Genomic DNA, 17,518 nt, shown 5'->3' on the forward strand with positions numbered 1-17,518 from the left:
TTCAGTTAACTATTGCTGCATAATAAATCATTCTAATACTTAGTGACTTAAAGCAGCAATGGTCTATAATTTCTCAAGATTTCTGAGGATTGAATGGGCATTCCCCTATTGCCTGGGCTCATCATCTGGTCCCTCAACTGCGGCTGGAGTGTCCAAGCTGGCTTTCCTCACATGTCTGGAAGTTCCTGCTGTCAGCTAAAGCACCGATTCTGCTCCATGTGGCCTCTTATCCTCTATTAAGCGACACTGGGCTTCTTCATATCATGATGTTCTCAGATTTCAAAAACAGGTAAAATGGAATCTATAAAGGCCTTTTAAGGCCTAGCCTCAGAAGTCATAGTATCATTTCTGATGTATTCTATTTATCAAAACAAATCCTAGATTCAATGGGTGGAAAAACAGATTCTACCTCATGAAATAATAAAAGTCAAAGTCATGTTGCAAAAATGTACACAATTCCAAACCATCAACCACCCTTGCAAACAGCTCAATACTGGGTCGCCCAGAGTGCTGCCTAGGGAATGGTCGCTCTTCCTCATTTTTAAGACAAACCTCTCTTTCTGGATCCACCCTGTCTACCTGCTCAGAGATTCTACTCCCTCTCCTCTGAAATCAGGGTTTCTCTTGTTACTGGTTCTTTCTTGCCATCATTTAGCCATATGCAGGTTGCCTCCATGATAAATTTAGACACACCTCAAGATGGTTTGTCATTGCCCCCCACCAAAGAAAAAGCCACATTTATTAACACTGCCCATCTCCCTCATTTTTAGCCAAGTTACTTGAAAGGAAATTTGCCACAAACATATGCCTCTCATTCTTGCCTCCTATTATTTATATTATTTCCTTGTTTGGTTTCTGTGACACCACTGTTTTCTGATTCTTGCTCGCTTTCTGATTGCTGTTACCTAGTTTTCTTCCTTTGTTCATTGAAACCTTAAGTGTTATTTCACCTTCAGATGTCAGCATTTTATGCTCTTCTCACTATATTTCGAGGTGGTAATATTTACTTTTAGGGCCTCAACCATGCTCATATCATGCTCATACGTGTTCCACATGGTTTCTGAGATGTTCCCCAGCAAGACTGAGTCCACCTGCCCACAGGAGTAACTCATTATCAGTGCATCCTTTCTTGGCCTTTCTTCCTTCCTCCTGTTCTTTTCCCCATCTCCACACTTATGCATACTTGGAATTGCCTCCAAAAAACTTAGCTGTACCAAAGTTTTTTGCCTTGGATCTACGTTTGGAGAAACCAGAACTAAGACAGCTTATATTCTAAATATTTATAGAGTTAGTCCTTCCATCCTCTGTACTTCCTGAATTCAAATCCTCCTCTGGATTACTTTAGGAATTCGTATCTTGTCTTTTGACTCTGATTTTGTTCCTCTTCAATTTACTCATGAAACTTCAAGCAAATAAGCTTTGTAAATCAAAAAGGTGATCATGTTATACCCCTTTTTAATAGCTTCAGTGGTTCCCAACTTCCCCCTACATAGAATAAAGCCGAAGTTCTTAAAGCTGACTATGAGAACATTCATGATCTGGACTTGTTTTACCTCTCTAGACTCAACTTCTACTGCAGCTATACTGAGCTACTTGGCATTTATCAAAGCAGTGGTGTTCTTCTTACTTCTAAGACTTTGCTGAAGTTGCATCAAGTTCAGACCTATTCAGTATTGCAATAGTACATGTATAGTTGTGCTTCTCTCTCTAAGTTATAAGCAAACTAAAAATTGTGTTTTATTCACTTTTATGTCATTTTATATCCTCAGGACCTGGCATAAATGCCCAGCATGTAAAATGTTGTTAATGAACATTAATTACTCTAGCCTCAAATTAAATACTTTCTATAATTGTAGGATCATTTTTTTCTCTAAACTGTTTTTAACTATAAAACTAATTTATTCCATTACATATTTTAAAACTGAAAATATTAGAAAAAATAATCATAGCCTCATTAATGTAATTTGTTATATTCTTGATATATTCCTGATTAATCTTTTAACACACATGTTAGTTGCTTAATCATCTGAAATAAATACATAATAATAATAATAAAAAGAACTAACATTTAGACAGCACATACTATAACCCAAATACTGTTCTAAGCATTTTGTATACATTAACTTATTTATTTTATTTTTTTTTTTGATGATCCTCTGAAATGATCTCCATTTTAAAGATTAAAAAACTAAATCACAGACAGGGTAATTGACTTGTCCTAAGCCATACAGCTAAGTAAATGGTAAAGCCATAATTTGAACTCATATAGGCTGGCACCAAAGTTCATGCTATATTTCATGGAGAAAATTAAATTATTTAATACACAGAAAGCACTTAGAACAGGGCCTAACACACGGTATAAATTCAATAAAGCCTAGCTGTTATTATCAGTGGTAGTATAATGAACATAGTAATTTGGTATCTTTCAGCTTAAATTAGGGCACAGATTTTTACTTAGATAAATTTTCACTTTGAGTTTGATCATAAATAATTTTTCATCCTACCATACAATGAATGTACAATATGCTATAGAATGATCCTGTAATAATTAGTTTTTATTTACCATATTTTACTCTTTCATAATTATATATAACATCATGAGCATTATCTTTGTGCATTAACCTTTTCCCTCTTATTTTAGGTCATTTTATTTAGGATAGTTTCCCAGAAGTAAAAATTATGTATTAAGGGGTTTGAACATTTTCATAGTTCTTTATACACATCAGAAATTGCTCTCCAAAGGCATTATATTAAAACTATGTTTTAGAGTCTCAATAGCTTAATATTTACAATTGTTTTATTAAATTTATTTTCATTAATACTAGTATGCCTACAGCGCCTACACAAAATAAATCCCATTTCTTTTCAATATGACAGACTTTCAAATCTGTAAATTTTCAAAATGTATGCCTAATCCATTTGTACCTCAGTGCAGCTTCTCAGTTCTCCTGCAGACGTTCTTTCTCCATGCCAAACATCCCTAACTTTCCCAGCATCTTTTGTCTGACAAATTTACCAGACTCCTAACTATCTGAGTCATAGTCTCCTAAATACATTCCATTCTGCCTATGTCCCCTTAATTTAGATATTTCAGACATGGCCTGACCAGCACAGAACACAGAGGGGCTATCACTGCTTGACCAGGGCATCTATTTCCAGCACTGCAGACTAAAGTCACATTAGCATTTTTGGCACTAAAATACGCTGTTGCTCATGTTTATGTGCTGTCATCGAAATCCCCCACGCCTTTTTCACATGAACTCCCATTAAGTGAGGGCTCCCACATCCTGCACTGATATAAATAATAGTATGCAATTGTTATTTATGTAGGTTATTTATGTAGGTTCTAAGTAAACTTTAGTTTATTTATGTTTATTGTTCCGGAACGTTGAGATTCATCTGAATTTCCAAGTATGTATATTAATAAACTTGATAAGTATTTTTTTCTTGCTCTGTCTTACGGTGCTGTTTGATAAGTATATTTATACTTTCTATATCTTCACTAAAGTCATTAATAAAGTTGTAACCTGACTGACACAGTGGCTCACACCTGTAATCCCAGTACTTTAGGAGGCCAAGGTGGGCAGATCATGTGGTCAAGAGACCAAGACCATCCTGGCCAACATGGTGAAATGCTCTCTCTACTAAAAATACAAAAAATAGCTAGGTGTGGTGGTGCGCACCTGTAGTCCCAGCTACTTGGGAGGCTGAGGCAGGAGAATCACTTGAACCCAGGAGGCGGAGGTTGTAGTGAGCAGAGACGGGGCCACTGAACTCCATCCAGCCTGGCAACAGAGCGAGACTCCGTCTCAAAAAAAAAATAATAATAATAATTAATTAATTAATTAAAAAATAAATAAAATTGTAGTCTAACACAATCCCAAGTACAAAATATAATATTACGTAATTACAGTCCTTTGGTTGCTAGCAGTCAAAGTTTTTGGATATGGCTACTTGGCCAGCAGTAAATCAGCAACAGTGGATCCACCCAAGTATCTTACTATTTACTTCAATTCATTCGATTCCTGAAGATATCATGGTTGACTTAAATGACTTGTTGGAACTAAAATCAGTTGTGATTGTATATTTTTTCCATTAATTATTATTAGAATGGTTTTATAATTCTGTTTAAAAGGAAAGTAATTGATTTTAACCTGGATCTCATAAACTATCCTTATTTTCTAAGCAATTATAAACTAGCACATGCTAATATTAAATCTTATGATGATCCAATGTTTATATTTCCTGACTTCTCTATAAAATTAACAGTTTATCATCGGAAAAAGTCATTTATACTTCCATGTGTGTTTTATAAGCTAATACAGTAGCAGACTTAGCCAATAACTATTGATTATGTCAATGCCCCAGTAAAAAATATAATAAAGTAATAAACAAAATAATGAAACAAAATCTCTGAAATATCTCTCCTACATGTACACACATACATGTATATACACACATATATATGTATATGCACACATATACGTGTGTGTATATGTGTATATGTATGTGTGTGTGTCTATATATACTTTTTAATCCACATCAATATGCAAGAGGTAGGCTCTCTGCTTAGTTCAGATAACATTAAATTACTAATAGCATGATTATTATCTGATTATGAGTGTTACTGTCAATTATCTTAAAATCAGTCTTAAAACAACTCATATAAACTGTTTCTCAATGTTCAAAATTGTTTATTGATTTATTTGACTTTCAGGGTGCTTATTGGTTCTCCTTTAGTTGGCCAACCCAAAAACAGAACTGGAGATGTCTATAAGTGTCCAGTTGGGAGAGGTGAATCATTACCTTGTGTAAAGTTGGATCTACCAGGTATGTAAAATAAAAAAATCTGGTTTTAGGCCAGGTGCAGTGGGTCATGCCTGTAATCCCAACACTTTAAGAGGTCAAGACAGGCATATCATTTGAGCCCAGGAGTTTGAGACCAGCCCGGGCAACCTGACGAAACCTCATCTCTACAAAATACACAAAAAAACAGCTGGGTGGGGTGGTGCACTACTGTAGTCCCAGCTACTCAAGAGGATGAGGTGTGAGGACCGCTTGAGCCCAGGAGTTTGAGACTGCAGTGAATGGTAATTGTGCCACTGCACTCCAGCCTGGGTGACAGAGTGAGACCCTGTCTCAAAAAAAAAAAAAAAAAAAAAAAATCTGCTCTTAAATTATACCCAGTATTCTCACTGAAAACCGATTTTGGGCCGGGTGCAGTGGCTCACACCTGTAATCCCAGCACTTTGGGAGGCTGTGGCAGACGGATCACCTGAGGTCAGGAGTTCGAGACCAGCCTGACCAACATGGAGAAACCCCGTCTCTACTAAAAATACAAAATTATCTGGGCGTGGTGGCACATGCCTATAATCCCAGCCACTCAGGAGGCTGAGGCAGGAGAACCGCTTGAACCTGGGAGGCAGAGGTTGCGGTGAGACAAACGTTGCACCATTGCACTCCAGCCTGAGGAACAAGAGCAAAACTCCACCTCAAAAAGAAAGAAAGAAAGAAAAGAAAACAGATTTAAATCAATTCAAGAAAATATTAGAAGTAATCTATAATCATTTTTCATATAATCATTTATAATGTATAATCATTTTTCTGTAATCATTTATCTTGCAGATTCACAGAGAATGCCATTTCGATTCCCTCTGTCCTTAATTTGCTTTAGAAAGTCATCAAGGAGCATACATAAATTAGAATATCTTACTAATTTTATAACTTTTAACTCCCTGCATTTTTCAGGATTCTTTCTAATTCACTGGTAATGTGAAAGAACTTCTCCAAATAAACCTGCCCACCACATTCCCTCCACAAAATTTAACTTAGTGCCTGGTTTCCAAGAGGAAATAGAATCAAAGGAATTGTAATAGATAAATTTAATTTTAAAAATGGAATTGCACAAGATAAATTTATATTGAAATAGATGTATTTGACAGAAATAGTTGGAACATGACTGGAAAATTCCTACTAAAATTATCTAGAAATTAGAACCCTGTCAATGTTATATACAATATTACATACTATGGAAATGATTTATAGTCCCACAAGTTTATTTCAGATATTGTATTTTTTGGTTCTCTTTTTTTCAATTTTCTATTTGTTTGTTATTATGAACTTTTTTTTCTTTACATGCATAAGCATACTTATAACAGCTGCTTTAATATCCTTGCCTGATAATTCCAACATCTGGAATATCTCAACATCGCGTTCCATTTATTACCTTTCCTTGAGGCTGCATCACATTTTCCTGTCTTGTCTTGTGGGTAGTAATTTTGGATCATAACCTGTATTATGTTTTTTAATTATAGGTGTGGAGATTCTAGATTCTGTTATATGCCTGTGAATAGTCTTAACTTTTCTTATTAGCAGGAAATTCACTTGGCTCAACTCAATTTCCAAGCATTGACTTTCTTGCAATGACAAGTAGTTAAAATCTCTATTCAGATTTTATTTCAGCTGGGCTATTTGAAATATACTCTGTACATTTATTATGCAAGTCATCTAGTTATTTGGATAAAATATGTATGCATATTATAGAACTGCTGTTTTTGTGGCTGTTTTTAGAAGATATACTACTCTCCTCCTCACTTTGCAGTTGCTGCCATTGCCCCTAATCTCTGTTCTCTTTTTATTCAATACAGTAAGACTAGGAGTTCTATTTGAGTTTTAGCCACTGACTAGGACCTTCCCTAGGTGGGGGGGTGGGTTAGGGGTGAGGGACAAAAACAAAACAAAACACAGAAACAGGAAACTCATTTAGTGCCAGTATCTTTTTCCAAGTATGGATTCCCCTCCAGTTTCTGCCGCCTTTCTAGTGCCTTCAGGTGATTGTTTCATGTAATTTTTTTTTTTTATTCTTCCGAGAATTTATAGTTGTGGTTTGCAGAGGAGCTGTTTTGATAGGAGTTACTCCTTCTTTACTGGAAATTAGAATAGTTTTAAAATTAGCCTAGAGATTTTAGCCACATCAAGAACAGTAGGGAAGTTTCCACTGTACTCCCTAATTGTCCCAGGAATGCTTTTCCTGGGTCAAGCTTTGTATATAAAACTCTAATACAGATTACTCAAGATCAATGCATATAATCACCCAGCTCCAGGTGCTTTCAAAGCAAACCAGACTAAACTCTTGGACAAAGATCATTGCTCACATCAGGAAGTCCAACTGACCATTTCAGAATCTCTGCTTCCATTCCCCACTTTAAATCCATATACAGTCTTAACGTGCAAACAACTTCTGGAACAAACAGTGAGACAAATCTTTCTCAACCTGAATTTTGCCTCTTTGTAATATTCCACTCTACTAAGAAGATTTAGAAGTTCTTTTTTTTCCTGTCCAGTCTTTTTTTCTTTTTCTTTTTAGTGTGAGAAAGTGGAACTTCTTACCAATGTTGTCAGGCTGGCATGCTTCATGCTTCAGGACCCAACATTCCCTTCAGAATGTCAAATGTAGTCTCTTTACTGTGTTTCCTTTATTGAAACTTCCTGGACACTGCTCTAATATTCCTCTAGTTTCCTTTGTCACCCAAAGGATGTCCTCATGATTTTGGAAGTCATGGTCAAAAAACTGGTGTTTGAGTTTTCTTTTCTGATCTTCTACCCATTTCCCCTTTTCTTACCAAAAATCATGTTTCATCACTGGTCTTTTATAACAAAGTTATGAGATTACATTATAACTACAGTGTTATGAGACTTAAAACTTTGTTTTAATTAGCAAGAACGTGCAAAAATCAATCCCACATTTTCATTGCCCTACTAGTTCTGCATTCTTTAGCAGTTCAGCAAAACTATCTGAAATAGTTTCTGGGACATGGGCCAACTCTTCAGCCTTAACTTGTTCATTATATTCTTTAAGAATACTTGGAAGCCTAATTAGTTGAACCAAAAGAAGAATGTGCTATGATATGAGCAAAACAAATAGAATGTCTTAATGAGAGATGCTTAATTTCACTTTGTGAAACTTTTCTCCCTCATAAAATTTTGTTCTATTTTTAGTTAATACATCAATTCCCAATGTCACAGAAGTAAAAGAGAACATGACATTTGGATCAACTTTAGTCACCAACCCAAACGGAGGATTTTTGGTAAGAACTGAAAGAATAATGATATTTATTGACAACAGATATGCTATCATTTTAATTCTTTGTAAAATCTGTTATATAATTTTCAGTCTAATGATTTCTAATTTTAAAATAATTTTTTAAAGGCATGTGGGCCCTTATATGCCTATAGATGTGGACATTTGCATTACACAACTGGAATCTGTTCTGACGTCAGTCCCACATTTCAAGTCGTGAATTCCATTGCCCCTGTAAGAGGTACAGATTTTACGCAATGTTATTGCACGTTTGAAAAGCCTAAGCAATGAATGACACATATGTATACAAAGGAGCATACCAAAAAGCTTAAAGTATTTTCTTAGCTACCAGCATTACCAATTTAGGTAAATGTTTGCTTTACCAGTGTATAACAAAATCTGACTGCTATTTTTGCAATTGATATTAGTGTAAATAACTTTACAAAGTCATTTTTAAACTTCATAGATGAAGCTCTTATGCTGCTTATATTTAAAGAGTGAGTCTCTTTGAGGAAAGAAGTAACTTAATTTGAGATATGCACAAAAACTGTTTTATAAAAACTGTTATATAAAATTCATATTGAGAAAATTTGCAAAGATAACTCTCATGCAATATTAATTAAAACTCAGTAGGTATGAATTTTACTTGATACAGACCCCACACCAATTGTTATTGAAAGCAATTAATATTTTTATCACCTTTACTTTTTCTAAAACTATATTTTATTGCTAACACAGTGTATCTACTATGTAGAACATCAGTTCATCTTTTAAAATGAATTTCTTTCATCCATGAAAGCACTTCATATGCCTCTGAAAAAAGTAGATTCCAAATTTGCACAATTGACTCCTTTTATTGCAGAATGCAGCACTCAACTGGACATAGTCATAGTGCTAGATGGTTCCAACAGTATTTACCCATGGGACAGTGTTACAGCTTTTTTAAATGACCTTCTTGAAAGAATGGATATTGGTCCTAAACAGACACAGGTATGTGACTTTGTGTTTTGATTTCTGTTGTTCTAAAGATAAAAATGCAAAAATTTTTAACAAAACTAATTATTCTGAAAGCAAATTAATCAATACAACTAACGTTGAGAATTAATTTTATATCCATTTTCCTGTTCTTATTTCTGATAAAAAGGACATTACTTTAAGCTGTGTTATTTTGTATTTTTTTCTTTTAAGACAGAGTCTCACTCTGTTGTCCAGAATTGAGTGCAGTGGTGCAGTCTCGGCTCACTGCAACCTTCACCTCCCACACTCAAGCAATTCATATTCCTCAGCCTCTCAAGAAGCTGGAGTTAACAGGCATGTGCCACCACACCTGGCTAATTTTTATTTTTGTAATAGAGCTGGGATTTCATCATGTTGGCCAGGCTGGTCTCAAACTCCTAGCCTCTGGTTGATCAACCTGTGTCTGCCTCTCAAAGTGTTGGTATTACAGGCGTGAGCCACTGTGCCCAACCTAGGCTGTGTTATTTTCTAAACAAAAAATATTATGAAAGCTGCCATTTGTAATGCACTTGGAAAATAACTCCTATAGATTTCTATAAACTCATAATTTAATTCTTACTTAAAATAGATATAGCTACTTTTGGTAATATCAGAGCAGGGTGTCAGAGTTTGTAGAAACCAATCTGACATCCCAAAAAACCCATCACATTATAATCTCTCTTCTCATATTATATAAATAAGTTAGTAACTGACCAGAGGATACTACTTAAAGTATGTTGTCCTCTCTATTAATAATTTCTTTTCCCTAAGTTAAAAGCAAATGCCCCTGGCTATCTCTCCATAAAATCAAATAGTTGTTCGTTTATTCCCCCAATTAATATCTATTTCTAAACACATCTCCTTTATTGCCACTAAATGAAGTGGAACTTCTCACATAGCTTTTCCACTTTAGATACTGAGTTTAATTGTATTTAATTAAATACATTTGACTGATTTAATGTTTATTAAACTTATATGGGCATATATATTAAAATACAGAGCAGACATAATGGATAACAGGCAAATAAAATGTCAAAATTAAATCGATGCCTCAGGTCAGAAATTAGCGCTAGAATCAGAGCCTAAAAGGTTATTGTGTGGTTTGAAAGCTGTAGAGAGCATAGGAGACTTTAAGATTGTAGAACTGCAATCAGTACAGTGATCATCTTTTTTTTTTTTTTTTTTTTTTTCCTGAGGGATTTACTTTGGAAGAAGTTTCTGAGGCACTGAAAAAGCGGTCTGAGTGCGTTAATGTTTGCCACACCTACATTAAATTTGGAACATAATACGTGCACATATATATACATACATGTGTCTTCATGTGTCTGTGTATATTTATGTCTCGCTTTATATTTTAATATATATGTATGTATAATTTTCTAAAAGGATGGTGGTTGAAAATGTCAAAGTTGAACTCAGACCTCAAAGTGAAATGTATTACTGCATTCCAAGACTGAATAGGTCTCTGTAGAGAGCAAGTGGAAGGATAAGGTTATATACATCCTACTGGACAATAGAAAACTTCTTGAAATCAGGGTAAAATCATTAAAAATGAAATGGGCTTTTACATACCACAAAATGTAATTTTCCGTGGAAGTGACTTATTTGCAATTGACCTTCTCAAGTGAAATTACTAGTGGATGGTAGGGGACCTTTTATCCCTTCTTGTACAGGGTTCAGGGCAGTCCGCATCTTAACAGACCCACTCCAGGATGTGACTTGCTCTTCCTTCCGGCACCTGTTCTGCATGGACCTCCTTTTTTCCCTTCTGAGGACCACTCTCCCTTCCTCCTTTCCTCTCTTCCTCTATCCCATCTCTCCGTGGCCAATAAGATAGCATAGAGTCATAAAATTAAAGCTGGAAAGAATCTTAAAGGTCATTTGACCCCAAACCTCAATTTATGAAGGTGACACGGAGGCTAACTGACTTGTTTAAGGTCTTCCTGCTTGCTGATGGCAGATCAGAGCACACAGTTCTCTAATTGTAGTTGAATTTGTTGTTGTTGTCGTTGTTTTTCTTTCTGAGAGCTCTACTTCTAGAGAAGCTTCAGAGCCCGTACCATCTAATGCCCCTAAATAGTAGATTTCAATCCCTTTCCGTCTCAAGAGGATGACTGTCCTCATCCTTCCTCAGGCAGCCTCTTGGCTGAAACAATGCTAAGCTTGGCAATGCTTCGCTCCCTGCACTAACATACCTGAAATGAAATGGCTTGTGTTCCCGCTTTCTCCACTTTTGCCCATGATGTGCTTTCTTTCCTTCTCCTTGTTTTGTCCATCCCATTTGATCTTCTTATCCAGTTTTTTCCTTCCAAAGCTAATAACATTCTTGAAATATATTTTAAAATTTATTATACAGCCATCTAAATATTTTATTTTACCTTTAAATTCACTTATATATATTACTCTAAAAATTAATTTATTAGTGGCTATTTGTGAAAATCAGTGCAGCTGTGACATGTTTGAAGTCAGTCCACAACTTTAGAAAGAAAATCTATATGGTTCTTTTAGACTAATGATCACAGCTTCTGTGAAGATCTATGCCAGTGACTCCATTTTGTAAAGAAATAAATAACAGTCAATTGCTTATATGCTCAACTTTTCTTCTGCAATTTTGATGTTTTTCAGTTAGAACTATAATTAATTTACATTCCTGTGTTGAGAGTCCTAAAAGAGGAGCTATTCTTCTTGTCCACCAGAGGAATTCTAGCCTGCCAGGGTGGGCAACATGAAGTTATATGTCTTTCCTGGAGGGAACAATGGCTCTATTCAGACACATGCAGGAGCGCCCTTGGGGTCCAGATGCTACCACTGAATGGGAGGAAAATGATCTTACCCTGAGGCAGAAGAGTTCAGTTGCATTTACTCAGGTTCAGAACCTCATTCCACAGAGAAGAATATTTCTGAATGAAACACTCTGCACAGTGTCGTTTACAGTATCTTCTGACTTCATCCAAGGAAACCTGCTTTTTAAAGAGAGAAGCTGATTATATTTCTGTTTTATTTTTTATGTCACATCTTGCTTGCATTATTGATTGTGGAGCTTAACCATATACATTCATTCATTTATTCAGATGTATGCACTAAGGGCTTACTATGTTCCAAGTTCTATGCTATAGCTTGGATAATAGTGGGGAATAAGACAGACAAGGCTGCTGCCTTAATGGTGCTTCTGTCTAATGCAATGTTTCTCCAATTATGGCTCATGGAATTTCTGCTTCCAAATCACTGGGATGCTTGAACTATACCCCAAATTTTCAAAATCAGAATCTCTGAGGGTGGGGCTATAGAGCCTGCATTATACATAAACAACCCATATGATTCTTTTTGTTTGTTTGTTTTTTTTGACACGGAGTTTCTCTTGCCACCCAGGCTGGAGTGCAATGGTGCAATCTTGGCTCACTGCAGTCTCCACCTCCCGGGTTCAAGCGATTCTCTTGCCTCAACCTTCCGAGTAGCGGGGATTACAGGCATATGCCACTATGCCCAGCTAATTTTTGTATTTTTAGTAGAGACAGGGTTTCGCCATGTTGGCCAAGCTGGTCTTGAACTCTTGACCTAATGATCAGCCTGCCTCAGCCTCCCAAAGTGCTGGGATTACAGGTTTGAGCCACTATGCCTGGCCCCATATGATTATTAAACAGATTAAAGTTTGAGAAACACTGGACTAAGCCATAATTATTATATTGGTGGGTGTGTGTGTGTGTCTGTCTGTCTATCTGTGTTTGCTGCATACTGTAGATAATAGGGACCTCAAGAGCAAAGGCTGCATCATCTTTCTATCTTCATCAGTGGCCAGCCCAGTGGTTTGCTGTAGCATAGTAAGCCCTCAACGAGCACTTGTTGAATAAATGTTTGTATCATAATGAGTCCAGTTTTGGGGTTTTCTCTGATTATTGGACATTTAATAAGTCTTTTTTCTATAACTGGTATTTTAAAAATTATTTTAAGTATATTACTTTATACTTGATTCTCTAGTGTTCAGTCTTTTCTAATCTTCTTTTCTATTTTGGCTTATGTTATATCAGTGACTAATTTCATAAATAATTTTCTAAAATAAAGAGATTGGAAAGGACATATTTACCAAGCCATTGCTTTTGCTAAACCACTTTTAATAGGGTTTTAAGTATAATGCATGTAAACTCTTTTTAAAGTTTGATCATCATTCAGTGGATTCAGAAAAGAAATCTAGTCATAGAAAATTTGGAAAGACATTTTCTCTTCAAAGAAAATGTGTGCTGAAAAGCATGCTTATCTTTTCATGTAGTCTTACAGTAATTCTTTCCAAAAACAGTTTGTTTGCTTGACAACCAATTCTTTTTCTTGATTTGTTGCTAATGTAATTTAAATCTGTTTGATTTTGTTTGTTTGTTTGTTTTAGTTTTATTTGTTTCTTTTAATGAAAGCATTCAGTTCCACCCTATGATTGGCAAAATTAGCTTCTGGAATTTATTCTCCCCTTTATGTATTCTCTCTATCTCCATTTCTGAAAGGAGCAGATATAAAAATGAATTGTGAGAAAGATTACCCAGAGGAAGGTGCAAAAGATAGAAAGCTAAGAGCCAGACAGAGAACTTTTAGACTCCTCATCCATACCAAATTTCTAAAAGACTATTAATGTAGTTGATAAGATTTGTAGAGAAGATTTCTCTGTAGAAAGAGCCTACTCAGAAAGACTTCAGTGGCGTCATACACATCTTGGTATGTGTATACTGGAGTTCGGACACGTAGTTGATTGACTAATGCCTAACTCCTGCCTGAAGTGTCAGAGCATGACAGCAGCTGTTACGTCTAGCTGCTGACAGGGAAGTCAGAGCAGAGGTCACTGCACTGGAGTCAGCCTGCATCCCCAGAGATTGTTAGAATGCATGTGTTTTCCCAGGATTGGCATGGGTACTCAAAAGAAAGAGCCAGCGTGAGGTCATGTCAGGGTCTGTCCATAGGGATTACTGGAAGTGAGTGGCTGCCTCTGCAGAGAACGCACAAGATCTCTGTAATTCTTAGGGACTGAGGCAGTGGGATGCATTCACTCAGGGCAGGGGTGTAGGTGAGACATCTTAGTGAAGGGAGTTCTCCAAAGAACCCTTGAAAAAGTTGTACATACCTATTAGGACCTGATTTATCTTAGGATAATACCAACGCAGTAATAATTTCTCTATCCTTATTTATCTTCCCTACCTCTGTCCCTGGAAGGGCAGAAATCACAGTTAGCAATCTGAGTGAAAACAAGTAGGAAAACAAATAAAAGCCAGTCATGCATCTTTCTCAACTACAGGCTTCTCACCTCATGTAAGCCCTTAGTAGAAGTAGGAGAGAAGATTTAACTACAAATGTGCTTTGATGTTTCGCCTTGTTGGTTTTTAGACAGAACCACATGAAAGTATTGCTATTTGATCTTTTCTTTCCAACCTACAAATACAGCAGTTTCATTTGGTACAGGCTAAATTAAAATATATAACTTTGTAAATTAACAGACATTTTAAAACTAAGAATTAAAAAAAAAATCTTAAGATATTTATCTTTCCATCTAGGGATAGGAAAATACTTCACTTTGAATAAATTTTGAAGGGCTGGTGGGCCACAAATAAAAGTTGTATTCTAATTACACCTCCTGTATTTTTGTTTGCAGTATTGATTAGTTACACATTTGGTACAATAGATATAGATTGAATATGATTCCTATTCTCTGCAGTCATAGATTTGTCATTTAGTAATTGTAAGCAATAAAAGGCAGAGTCAAAGATATGGAACATTTCTCAAAGTAACTGTTACCTCCAAAAAACAAAAATAGAAAAAAAGAAAAGGAAAGTGGGAAGGAAGGAAGGGAGGGAGGGAGGGAGGCAGGAAGGCAGGAAGGCAAGCAGGAAGGAAGGAAGGAAGGAAGGAAGGAAGGAAGGAAGGAAGGAAGGAAGGAAGGAAGGAAGGAAGGAAGGAAGGAAGGAAGGAAGGAAGGAAGGAAGGAAACTTATATTAAGTTTTCCATGTGACAATTCAGTATGCATTAGGGAAATACATTCACTCTAAATAGTTACTCAAAATCCATTCTATGTTTCTGTGTGGCCCAGTTAAGACTTTTGCAAGCATAGTTAAGGAATTTTTGTCACCCAATTTTTTTACCCAAGACAGAGTAAAGGCTATAAAATTGCCTTTTAAAAAACACCTATAAAAACAAACCTGAAGCACTCTGAGCTTGCCATAAAAGATATGATGGTAAAACATTATAGAGGTCTTATTGATCCTCAATACCTAAACATAACATTGCTTTTAATAATAAATGAAGATCATATAAATATGTCAAATATGAGTGCATTACCCTAAATAAAACCAGTAAATTGTGAAGCTTGATATAAAAGTGAAATATACTAATGGAACAATGTCTAGATTGTTCACATCAAAAGTGTAGCATAGCATTAAACCAGGCAAAATGAAAGAGAGAAATTAATTAAATTTTAGGAATATTATTTATCTTTCTTTTTACTGCTGATTTTATGGCCATTTCCCTAGAAGCCTTAAATCTGAGGCCTGATTCATTGTTTTCAGGTCTGAAAAGAAGCCTGAGGGAGCCAGGCAGCCATACCTTTGTCAGTCTGGCTAGGGTTTCCAAATGTGGTATAGGGAATGGGGTGAATCTTCTCTCTCACTAGCCTCTAGTCTCCATTCTCCCACCCCTCCAGCCATCAGGCACTAGAATAATCATTCCAAAGTAAGTTCAGAACATTTTCCTAATAACAAACAAATAAACAAACAAACAACTCCTCTTGTTCCTTGCTAAATAATATCCAGGCTCTCTAGTGCACTAACTGACATCTGACCACCTGGCCCAGCCACTCCTCTTGCAACCTACTTCCCCTTATACCCACCTCAGTTTTTTTTTTTTTTTTTTTTTTTTTTGGAGATGGAGTTTTGCTCATGATCTCGGCTCACTGCAGCCTCTGCTTCCCAGGTTCAAGCTATTCTCCTGCCTCGGTCTCCTGAGTAGCTTACCCTTCAGCCATCCCTGGGCCCTTGCCTTCCTTGGTCATGAAGTGCTGTGCTCTTTTTATTTGCTTTTCCTGAGATTCCCTGCTCCGTCTCAAGCACTGTGTGCTAGAAGAACTTCAAATGTCACTTTCTCTGTAATTTTCTATGATTATCCTACCCACTGCTCTTGAGAAAAATGCCTTCACCTCCTATGTTCCCATAGCATCTGCAACCGTGAGAGCATATTTCCTTACTGCTCTTATCACTCTGTAGCTTTGCTCTTTGTTTTTTGGGTCTGTCTCTCCCAGTAGACTATGAATTCCATGATGACAGAATTGTGCCTTAATCTTTTCATTTATGGAAGATAGTCTAAGGTTTTAGAATACATAAATACACTAGCACATGACGTGAGCCTTTTTTATGTTGAAAAAAATGAGAGTTTTTGAATTTTTACCTTCTCATGTATAAAATCATTGTTTTAATGACGTCTTTCCCTTACTCTGCTTCATGAAGTCTGATTGATCTACTGAGCTGGAAGGTACTTGCTTGTTAGGGATTTCCCTGGACAACCCTTTACATTGTATTTCAGTCTTTTCTTTGCAAGTGTTTACCCATCTAGCCCCATTCCCCTCAGACCTAATTTCTCCTATAGCCCTCTCCCTTCTCCACAAACACAGTGAATTAACTATCTTAACCTCTCCTATCTTTGCATTTTTGAGCCTAGGTCACTTTCATTGTAGCATCTTCCATGAAGCAAGAGGCCAGATAAAGACACCCTTTTTCTAGAGCCTGTATCTATTATTTATCAACTTTATTATGTTTCTGAAAACTTGTTTCCTTAGGAAATGATCGTCTACCTGTAAATCAGTCCCATTTATATCCCTCTTCATAATGACAAAATGTTAAACCTGGCCTCTGCCAACGTAGCTTCAGAATGGTTTTTGCTAACAGTTAACTGGGATTGTAGCCTGTATAATTACTACATTCATATCCTGACTTAGTCACACTGGAAGCATGTTGTGGGGTAGGGCTTTGTAGCATAGTTTGATAAAAGAAAATATACATTGGCCAGACATAAAGCCTGAGCTCTTTTCATATTAAGCAATTGTGCATCTTACAGAAACACAAAAAAAAACCTCATTGTTTCACCTTGTCATTACTTCCTTAACGAAACCATTGACTTGGTAATTGAATGAAAGCCCAGAAACTTAGCTTATGCTGGGCATTAAAATTTAGGTGCTGGTGTAACCCTGACTTAACAAGATAGATATAGAAGATAATAATATGATTATTAATGAATAAATAACTCCATTCCTTCATAACTCTTTGACTAAATATACTTATCCTAGTTGACTTTGCACAAAATGCCCAAGACTAGATAATTTGAAGAAAAAAAAAAAAGATGGATTATTTAGCTCATGATTCTGGAGGCTGGGAGGGCCAAGGTAGGGTGGCTGCAGCTGCTCAGCTTCTCGTGAGGGCCTT

At 36.2% G+C, this 17,518-nt stretch overlaps 1 protein-coding gene across 1 annotated transcript in view; it reads left to right on the forward strand.

Moving 5' to 3' along the window:
- ITGA1 (integrin subunit alpha 1) overlaps positions 1–17,518 on the forward strand; it is a 167,671-nt gene that overhangs the window by 67,815 nt on the left and 82,338 nt on the right. The window contains exons 3-6 of the mRNA XM_025387226.1: positions 4,718–4,830; positions 7,999–8,087; positions 8,210–8,321; positions 8,943–9,070. Of these exons, the coding sequence (XP_025243011.1) occupies positions 4,718–4,830; positions 7,999–8,087; positions 8,210–8,321; positions 8,943–9,070 (442 nt within the window). The remainder of the gene's footprint in view (positions 1–4,717; positions 4,831–7,998; positions 8,088–8,209; positions 8,322–8,942; positions 9,071–17,518) is intronic.

Source organism: Theropithecus gelada, chromosome 6, assembly GCF_003255815.1.
Source record: "Theropithecus gelada isolate Dixy chromosome 6, Tgel_1.0, whole genome shotgun sequence".
In the NCBI taxonomy this organism is placed as follows: domain Eukaryota; kingdom Metazoa; phylum Chordata; class Mammalia; order Primates; family Cercopithecidae; genus Theropithecus; species Theropithecus gelada.